The sequence below is a fragment of the Aptenodytes forsteri genome, unplaced genomic scaffold (assembly GCF_000699145.1).
Source record: "Aptenodytes forsteri isolate BGI_AS27 unplaced genomic scaffold, ASM69914v1 Scaffold181, whole genome shotgun sequence".
NCBI classification, from domain to species: Eukaryota; Metazoa; Chordata; class Aves; order Sphenisciformes; family Spheniscidae; genus Aptenodytes; species Aptenodytes forsteri.
The window spans coordinates 4,248,086-4,258,761 of NW_008795702.1; the positions used below are offsets into that span (position 1 = coordinate 4,248,086).

Below are 10,676 nucleotides of genomic sequence, written 5' to 3' on the forward strand. Positions count from 1 at the left end.
GGGTGCTTCTGAAGCTCTGGCTCCAGCAGCACATCCCCGTACCACCACAAGCCCATACCGGCCTGAAACGTGGCACATACCAGCCAGCTCTGCCCTCTGGTATTCACAGTAAGGAAACCCCGATGCCTGGCCGGAGCCGGTGTATTGCAGCAGTTGCTTACTCCAGACGAGCAGGAGGCCAAGGCCCTAGAACACATCCCAGAGGGGAGGCACAGACACCACTACAAAACCTGATTTATGAAGCCTAACGCTGCTGTTGACTCCTTTGGAGTCAACAGAACAACAGAAAGTAGAGCCACCACTGGCTCTCAAAAGGTATCAACAGTGTTATGAGATTTAACAAAACCGAGTTGTTTCACGGGCTCGATTACCGTATTTGCAGTATCCAAATGCACTGATTAAGGGTTTTTTCTATTCAGTAACTGAAAGCAATTCTGGTTGTTGGAAGTAGACGAAGGTTGTAATTTTCAAAAAAAGGTTTTTCAGTGGAAAATTGCAGATTTGGACTGAACACCAGCATTTCTCAAATTTGCAGTCTAATCATGACTTCTAGTAAGTATGCTTTTCACATAAGACGTAATTAAACTGTGCAACTCCGTGCCAGTGGATGTTGTGGCTCCTAAAAGTACAGATGAGTTAAAAAATTATTCAAGACGTAATTAAACTGTGGAACTCCGTGCCCTTGGATGTTGTGGCTAAAAGTACAGATGAGTTAAAAAATTATTTGAGAAATTCATGGAAGAAAACATCATGAAGACAGTTGAACACAAAGTTACAACCTCTGGCCCACTAAGTACCTCAGTTTGCTGGAAGGTTACACCAAGAAAAGTATTCCTGTACCTTTGTTCTCTTCTCACACTCCTCTTTTAAGCATCCACCGCTGGCCATTGCTAGAGAAAGGAGCTAAATGGATCAAGGAGACTGATCCAGTGCAACTTTTTTTTACTAGGATACTTTTTTTGGAACTGAGCAAAAAAATCGTGTTTTCTTATTCAGACATCAGCATCATCCACTATCAGTTCATATTTTGAAAGCAATCCGAGTTCTCTGGAGATAAACGGCCTTTGTGTGTTATTTTGTCCCAAAAGTCTTGATATCAATTAGACAAAGTATGTGAGATAAGTCAAAATGCACGCAAACAAGTGTGTGCATTCAACATGCTACAGGTAAATAAAACTACAGCATGTTTACTATTTAATTGATTATCGTTTTCATATTTTGGTCTTTTACTGCAATGTGTGTATATATACAGAGAAACTAGCAATAAGCTTATTTTTCTGTGCAGAATCTGTGTATAAGGAAACTCATATTCTTTCGCTGTTTTCAAATGCATCTCTTCAGTGAATTAGGTTTTTTGGGTATTTGAAATATTTCACAGCTCACCTTACTGTGTAACTCCCAGAAAACATTTAATATTTGGATGCGCAGAATTTGTCTCTGTATTCTATTGCTGGAAGACTCCTTATAAGGTTATATAATAGCTCTCAATGTGGTTTTCAATTTCTTTTTAAAAAATTAATTTTCCACTTGTCTTCATTAAACTGCAGAGTTTTAATGAAATAATTCTGAATGAATGTTGGAAGAGAAAAGTCTAGCCTGAATTTGGTGTACGAGCTCTAAGAATCTGAAATTGTTTGCAGGGTTCTAGTAACTTTAATAAATGCATTCATGATCACACACTCCTATAAAACTGCATCCCTTCAGTTTCACTACAGGTTTCCTTCCTACAAACCACCAAAATTCCTTAAGAAAAATATAGTCTTTTGGAAGCAAATTCAGAAACAAAGTCCATAACTGCCTCTGGGAAAAATACAGTAGTCTGTCTCTCTGCAAACTTCTAAGCAAGTTCTCTATAAAATAATTGCTGTTAGAAATCCTTGCTCAGCATTTCTTCTTTTTTAAATAATTCCAAAAAAAGTAAAACTACCCCAACAGCACAATGATTTCCACACTCTTTTTTTCTGGTGGGGTGGTTTTTTTTTCCCCCCACACTTGCTAATTTTCACTAAATTTATGAAAAAGATAAATTGCTACTGAACCTGGAGATCATTCTACAGCACTAGAGAACGGCAGATTTAACAGCAGAGTAGAGCCAAAAGAAGCCTCAAAATGCTACATGAGCAACCCACAATTTGTCTTCTCTTCCCATCCAAACGGCAATGAAGATACACTGAGTCTGCCAGCCCATGTAATGCAATAACTCTCGGTATAAAAACTTGTAAACTAACAAGAACACTGAGAAATGTGAATCTTTACTGCTTCAATGTACTTTTACAAACAACAAATAGCTTAATACCAAGCTGTGCGAATTATAAAGTAACTGATGCTTGTAATTTATGTGACATCAACAAATCAAGGGAGGTTCAGAAAGGTTTCTGCTGTTTTCATGGGCAGGCTTGACAGTTCTCCCCCTTCCCCATCCACTTGGACAAGTACAGGATGATATTTAGAAACAGACCTGAGCATATTTCTACCAAAGCAGCGATGGGGAGTGGGGAGGGTTATTTGTGTTTGGGTTTGTGATTGGGCTTTTGCATTTCAGACAGGAACATGTATCACTCTGCAAGGACGGAACTAATTAAGCGCTAATTGACTCTCTGGCACCTATGAAGAGGTAATTCACCCATGCCATCTCCCACTGGAAACTGCAATGATTATTAGCATAGAAAGGACTGCTTATTTAGTGGTCAGCATAAGATAGTCATAAGTATCTGTTAGGAAGAGCGGAAAGACAGAGGGCAAATAAGGATATGAGTATTTTAAATGGATGATTAAATCTGGGCAGCTTGATCTCCTTTCATGCTGTGGATGTTGTGTGCTGCAGTCACGCCTCTCACTGCCAGCCTGCGCTGGGATGATAATCAGTCACTATGAAAACTCATTAGCTCCACAGCAATGAGTCCTCCACTGCTGAAGCTTGGTGCTGTTCTTAGTACCATGGCAATGATCTCTAACTGGATGTCCCAAACTCTCCCATCTCTGGTAGGACTCAATACCACCAGAATAACCACTTCAGATACTCTAGTAAGTAGCTCTGATGTGTTGCAAGCCATCTTACTGCTGAAGTAGTATTTAAGTGCCAGCAAAAGCTTTAGTTTGTTGCCTCTTTGTACATCTCTTTTTAAGCTACTAATCTTCCTATCGTCTCTTAATGCATGCTTCTCTCTGGGCATCATAAAACTGCACATTAGCGAGCATGTTGTGGTCTTACTATGAAAGGAAAGATTTTAAAATAGCATCCTTAAATATTTAAGAACAAATGCCTTCATCTTGAGCGTGAAATGCTAAAAATAGTACAGCAATGTCGTTTCATTTGTCTAGACTTTTTTCCTATGTTTACTGCTCCAGAAAAACGTATTGCATTATTAAGATAAAAAAATATCTGGCAGTAGGTTTCTTTTTGTCTGAATAATGTTATATATTAGCTATTCACTACAATATGCAAGGGGGCTGATTCTTTCCTAATTTTCTTTATCGGAATACAGTTAAGCAAATAAAGAGCTGTTAGAAACAAAATAAAATTGGTACTAGGAGGTTGGGTACCAGAATTTTAGAAAGGCTGACGTGGGAATAATACAAATGACACAAATATCACTTGGTATGGTTGACGCTCATATACAGCAGCCTCTGTTAATGAAGACCTACAGAAAAGCTGTGATTAACTACTCATGAGAAGCCTAAATATTAAAGTAATACTTCAGCTGTTAGAAACAAAATAAAATTGGTACTAGGAGGTTGGGTACCAGAATTTTAGAAAGGCTGACGTGGGAATAATACAAATGACACAAATATCACTTGGTATGGTTGACGCTCATATACAGCAGCCTCTGTTAATGAAGACCTACAGAAAAGCTGTGATTAACTACTCATGAGAAGCCTAAATATTAAAGTAATACTTTAATTGGGCAAGAGGGAACACTATACTGGTATTCATAAATTAAACTAGAGCACCATTTTCTTAAATGTTTAGTAAAACACTTTGTGTATCTTTTTGTGTAACTGCAATCAGACGTTTACATAATAGTATGTTATGTAAAATGTAAATTTAACTATTTGTACAGTAGTTCACTATGCTCAGTGTTTAGTTGCAACTAAAAATGATGCATTTACTAATCAACATTTAATTAATTGAATATATGCAGGAAAAACATTACTGCAGAAAATCACTGCACTTAGACTTTAAATATTACTACTTTAATTAAATGATGTTGTAAGAAAGAATTCTGTTGTGCTTTAGAGCAGCAGGAAGGTGAGAAGACAAGGAAAAGCTCTATTTTATTTTCCTTAGATGTAACTTGTGCTCATTGAACTAGAATATATATTGCTAGTTCTTGTGGCAATATGATGTGACAAGTAATAAAGTTCCCTGGCCCATTTTAACCCAAGTTTAAAGTTGCAACTGAGCAACTAAGAGATGCCCACTAGTTATTATAACACACGCGCATCTATTTGCACACACACACACGTGCTTTTATATATTAACATGTTCAGATTCCAAGTAGGCTAAACTGTAAACTGTCATGCTTCCCTTGGTTACAACAGAGCACTGCTGATATAAATGCCTCCTAAGTATTATTTCAGCAATGCTCTTTGCACTGAGTCGGAGTTAAATGCCCATTTTGTGTTTCAAGAGGGGTAGCAGGAGCGCCTGTAGAGCTGGGGAAACAATCATAAAAACCTGATTATCCGAGCTTGGCAACATCTGCCAAGTAAAAGAAAAATACGAACTTCAATCACGTGGGGTTCTTTTTGCATAAAACCAAGCACCCCAAATCTCCTACCTTCTTCTAAACTTTAGATGTGGGCTGAGAGACTTTACGCCCCAGGTGCGCAGTAATACTGAGGCCATCACGGACTGGTTTTTAACTGCCATCAAGCGCTATCCACCGGCAGCTTGTCCCGTGAGCAGTGCGGCACATGCGCTCCTCCACAAGTGCTCTCCTAGCACATACGCAGCTCCTAAATTGTGTATATTGTACCAGGAAAAAAAGAACAAAATTTAATTAATTGAATATATGCAGGAAAAACATTACTGCAGAAAAATCACTGCACTTAGACTTTAAATATTACTACTTTAATTAAAAAAGAACAAAAAACAACAAAATTCCTCCCTTCAGCTGGAGGAATTGCACAGGGAGGTGGGGTCGGGGAAGGGGCCTCCTCTTTTCAGCTCTGTTACAGTCCCAGGATTGAAACTGCAAGACAAACCGAAAAAATACTGTTTATATTTAAGCAACCATATTAAGTAGACATACTGCCATTTGCCCTGTCACTAGTAACAACGGAGGTGACTACAACAGTTGTATCATATAAAAGAGCACGTGAAAAAAATAAATCTTTTGGAGGTAAGCGAAGTGTCTGTAGCACAGCACCCTGCCAAGGCAATGATTAATATTGGTCTTTGTAGGGAGTCCTCTGGTTTCCCCAGGTTTTCAAGAGCTAGCATAATTTATTATCATTGCTGTTCTCCACTTGTTATTTCTGTTCTTGTTTGTTTAGTAAGGCCTGTCAGCAGTAAGCCTGCATTTGAAGAGTAAATTCAGTAGCTTCTGTAAGGTTTTGATGCCTTCTAGCTCCTTCCCTGCACGGCACAGCAGTTTCCGCTTGAGGTAGGAATTAAATGTCAAACTAAAAAAATAACAGAGGGGGAAAGAGAAAAAAAAAAAAAAAGCAAAGTGCACCTACACACACTTGCTTGTTTTTCTCTGTGATAGCTCATATTACCCATCCTAATTAGTGAAGGAACCGTAACGGCCCAAATACAGGGAGCCACAGAATACCACAAAGAACTGTAGCCTGAATTGTGGGAGTACTATGCGAGCGCTTATTTATGCACAGGCAGCCGATAACCATGCACTCAGATCGGGCCTGACAGTCTCTCGCTGTGAGAAATATTTTCCCAAATTTTTAAAATCAAGCCGTATGTTAGACACCGTAAGAAAATATCTGCCAAGTTAATAAATAAAAGGGTTTTTTTTTTTTCCCCTTAGATAAAGCCAAGAGAGACACTCATGACATCTTAGAATATATAATATAAACGTTTGATAACGCAGCTTGGATTATAATGGCTTTACTATAGACTGTGCATGATCCTGGTATCTCAACCATTCTCCACTGTAGAAAACTTACTTGAATGCAGTAAAACCAGTTGCTACCAATCTAAACGAAGCAGGTATAAGGCTCAAATGTCAGAATTTTTCATAAACTCCTATCAAGTATTTCTGTCCTAAAGGAATTATAATCACAAGCTCTGGGTTCCTGAACTTGTTCCTGAACTTCAACAAAAATTTGGTTTCCTCGCTCTTGCATGACACTGTCTGGGCATAAGTGCTACAGAGAATCATGGAAACTACTGGAGCAGATAGAGCTTACGCTTAGCAAGGGTTCCCAGCCTTGATAGGCTTCAGCTGCTCAAGCTTGCAATTTTAGTAGCTGCTCAAAACCAATTTAGCTTGTCTCTGCAGGTGTAATTTTGTTTAGTTTTTATTGTTCTCCATGTCTTAAACTAGATTCCCTTTGCCCTAAAAATTAAGGCGAAGAAAACACCGTAGAGGCAGTATAATTTAGCACCGAACTCTGGATGTGCCTTTCTAGCAAACCCTAAGGCAAGTTCAGCTCTCCTCTTTTTACAGTCATCTACATTATGACACTTCATTTTTCCATGCAAAACAAGGGAACAATACAATTTTGATTTTTTTCATTAACTCCGCAGTCCCTGCTATCTTCAATGACTTCAGAAGAGTCATTGTTGTGAAAAGTCTGTGCTCTTTTCCAACCTCAGTCTACAGAGATATTGCACCTCTTCTGAGGTGAGGAACTCTGCAGCTTATTCGGCACTAAGCTGCCAGTAAAGCATCAATATCAAAGCTTGCCAGTTCAAATAATCGCTCTCTGTGCTGACACCGAGTACAATTCTATAATATAACTAGTAATTGATTCCAGCCGTGTCCAAACCAGACTTAATTCAATGGCATCCATTAGCATCCGTACTATGAAATTCAGTAGTCAATACTAGATTATTAGGAAAGAATAATGCATAATATTAACTTGAAATTACAGATTAAAAAGTGAAATAATTACTTCTTGTGTCCATTAGTTTTAATTCCCTCACCTGAATCTTTTCAATCATCTAATTATATTGCTTTCTCTCATTCTTATGCTGTGTATTTCTATACATCCCATTAAAGAGACAGATACCTACTCTCACAAGGTATCACACAAACTTTAAATGCAGTGCAGTGTTAGCCTGCTCTGCAAGCAAACGTGATTTTTTTTGGTTTTCTTTCTCAGTGGTGGTGGTGGTTGCTGTAAAAAAGAACAGGTTAGGAATTTCCAGAATTCTTCTGGTTTTTTGTTCTTATCTCTGAATGGTGATGGTGGTTGCTGTAAAAAGGAACAGGTTAGGAATTTCCAGAATTCTTCTGTCCCAGTGAGGGACGTGCAATGTCTTAATTGCACCGTGCCACGCTTGCCACGACCCCCATTCACCTAAACTAACCAGACACTTTTCAGTACCACCCTGCAGCAAGCTTCTCCTCCCTTTGGTGAATGTGCAGAAGTCGTCAATGGAGAACAGTTTTCTCTGTGCTGCATCTTTAAGAGCAAACGTGCTAACCCACGTCCCGCACCGCTTCCGCGCCAATTCCCCACGCGTCACTCACATACACAGTGCTCGCTCTTTGGGGTTTTATATTTGTTCTTTTCTGTCTTTGTTGTTTCCATTAGTCTAAAGTAAAAGTCATTCAGGCTGAAAGGCCATGTTTGTTCCCTGCTGATGAAAAAGCATTACATCCCCTTGCAAAGAATTAAATCAACTAGCTTGTGCTGAATCGCAAGCAGAAAACTGTTCTCATCCACCCTGGCAACAATGTGTGCTGGACACTTCCAGAGAACTATTACAAAGGCGTGAGATATGACAAAACTGTGCGAAACCACCAATCTAATTAGTTAAGAGAGTAAGTGTTGACTAGGAGAAACCTCATTGCATATGCTGCACAAATAAACACAAAAATATTCTGAGGTAGCGGGTTTTCAAGCAACAAAAAAATCCATTCAGTTCCCATTATTTTTATTATTCTGTTGTTACAGACTCAGATTAGCCCCAAGGAAGGGTGGCAAGTTTATAGTTCAGCCCAGGATCCTGACGGCCGTTGCATTTGCACTGTTGTCGCACCTGAACAGAACCTATGTTCAAGAGACGCCAAAAGCAGGCAACTCAGACAACTGCTAGAGAAGGTAAGTCTTCCCAACAAATTCCTCCTTTTGATCACTAAACTTCCCATGGAAATCCACTCCTTCCCCTCTAATTTTAATACATAATGGAGTACTGAAGAGTTATCTAATCAAAATACTTCTTCAGGCTGTATCCCCTACCTGTGTTCTCACCACTGATCGTTACTTGTCTGTTTTCCTTGTAACACACCTTTCCCAACCCCAGCCCCTTATCTAGCAAACTGAAGTTGCATCTTCTCTCTTGTTCACTCCTCCCAAAATTCTTCCTTGCACACAGACAGGACTGTTTTTTCTGTGTAAAAACAGTTACAAATCCCACCTCGAACTAGTTAGCTGCTGTGGGACTTAAACTACAGCTTCTGCTTCAATCCTATGAGACTCTCGAAGGTCATTCCTTGTCTCTTATCAACAAATAACGAGATACAGACGTGACAGCATCTACAAAGCAGACTGTACAGAAGAGAAACAGTTCCAATTTTCTTTCATTTGTTCTTTCCTCAAATAATACTATTTATTCATTCTCCGGTGGCGCAAATTTTCCCCAAACAACCCAATTCTTATTTCCAGTATTACCCACTATTGCATACATAGTAAACCCAGTGAAGTGTTATTTTGCGTCAACAACTGGAAAAAAATGCCGCAACCATGAAAACACAAACTATTGTTCTGCATTCCCTGTATAAGTAACCAAGGTTACAGTTACTGTATCACAGCTGGCGGTACAGAACCTGAGGCCTGGGAGAGCGTTTGAACAGCAGCAGAAAGCAACGTAAAATGTAGACTTAAAAATACATTTTTTTTAGCATACAATTTTCAGTATTTTTCTAGCTATAAAAAAATCACTCCAGTGCTAATACAGTGCCAGATCCCCGCAGATTTTCCCTCCCTAAACCTCCGTGAACTTCAGCGGGGACTTGGTTTCAGGTTGTGACAGAGCCCATAGCACGAGACGCAGGGAAAGGACGTTGATGAACCAGCACACAGAGGAGCAGCTACCTCCTCTCATGTTGTCTGTTTACTTACCAGAGGAAGACTTCAGTCCCCAAAGTCTTTCCTCTAGCGTACTTCCCAAGCACTAAAATATTAATGTAAAAAAAAAAAAAAAATCTTACTTTCTTTTGGGGTGGGGGCTGGAGGGGTGTTAAGAGCTCAGCACAGTTTTTGAGCTGCCACAGGAAAGAATCTAAATCATCAGTCTCTAAAAGTTATTTTCTTGCGATTAGAACTGTGGTAATTAGGGGTATGTAAAGTCATATTATTACTTCACTAAGTCCATGTACAGTCATTTAATTAGAGCCTCTATGTGAATGCATCTTCTGCCAAGTAGAAACACTCAAAGTTCTTCCAGGACCTGAAGGACTTTAGTTGCCTGCTTTCAACAACTGGAAAGCAAAGAAAAAAAAGAAACATTACTTTTTTTTCATTAAAAATACTTTCTAAGAATTGCTAATGGCACCTGTGCAATAAGTAACGTATACTATTTTAGAGTCTTTTAAGAGTATTTCCTGAATCCACACATTCTGTAGGTCACAATACATTCGTTTCCAACATGAATACCAGTTCAAACATCGCATACTCTTGCAAACAACAGGAATACTGCTGGGTTTGTCTTTTATTAGGAAGGTAGAATTTTTTTTTTCTTTTTTGCTTGAGCCAAAACTTCACTATGGCACCTAATACCTTTCTAGCAGTCTACTTTGTTCATGTTTTGGGAAAACAAGACACTTACTGAAACAGAGTAACTGCACTTGCAAAATGTGTCATTTTTATGACTGGCAAAGGCATTGCTTTTATAGCAGGTACTGGTAAAAATATGTATGATTTACCATAGGTGACAGTTATTCTTGCCTCATTGTGGTAAAAGTGCTCACTATAGCTACAAAGTCACTTGCTCTACAAAAGTTACCTGAACATTCACTACTTCTCATCCGTTAAAAAAAAAAGGGGGGGTTTCTACCAATGAGACAATTGGGTAAAATTTCTAATTTTATATCTAATACAAAATGATGAGCAAACACCTATTCGATGATGGGCACACCCCCTTTTATCTCTGGATAGTCTCATGAACTCCTTATACTGAATTATTATATAAATGCCACTAGCAATAAAAATCATGCTCTTCATACCAACCAAAATCTCCAAATCTCAGTCCTGTCCCTCCCGAAGTGCTCGGGAGGAAACACGTGCTATATAGCACATCCTGAAGAACAGTCAGCTTCTACTACGAGTGTGTCGTGGTTTAGTCTCAGTCGGCAACTGAGCACCACGCAGCCGCTCGCTCACTCCCCCCCGGTGGGATGGGGGAGAGAATCGGAAGGGTAAAAGTGAGAAAACTCGTGGGTTGAGACAAAGACAGTTTAACAGGTAAAGCAAAAGCCGCGCGCGCAAGCAAAGCAAACCAAGGCATTCCTTCACTCCTTCCCATGGGCAGGCAGGTGTTCAGC

The 10,676-nt window shown here is 39.3% G+C and overlaps 1 protein-coding gene across 3 annotated transcripts in view; it reads left to right on the plus strand.

Moving 5' to 3' along the window:
* Positions 1-2,895: 2,895 nt before the first annotated feature.
* The window catches only part of OLFM3 (olfactomedin 3), a 24,819-nt gene continuing 17,038 nt past the window's right edge, over positions 2,896-10,676 (plus strand). The window contains exons 1-2 of one of the 3 annotated variants that reach the window (XM_009283202.1): positions 2,896-3,024; positions 8,089-8,235. In XM_009283202.1, coding sequence (XP_009281477.1) covers positions 2,896-3,024; positions 8,089-8,235 — 276 coding nt within the window. Of the gene's footprint in view, positions 3,069-8,088; positions 8,236-10,676 lie in introns of all 3 variants that reach the window. The other 2 variants (XM_019473103.1, XM_009283201.1) reach the window with 2 other exon arrangements.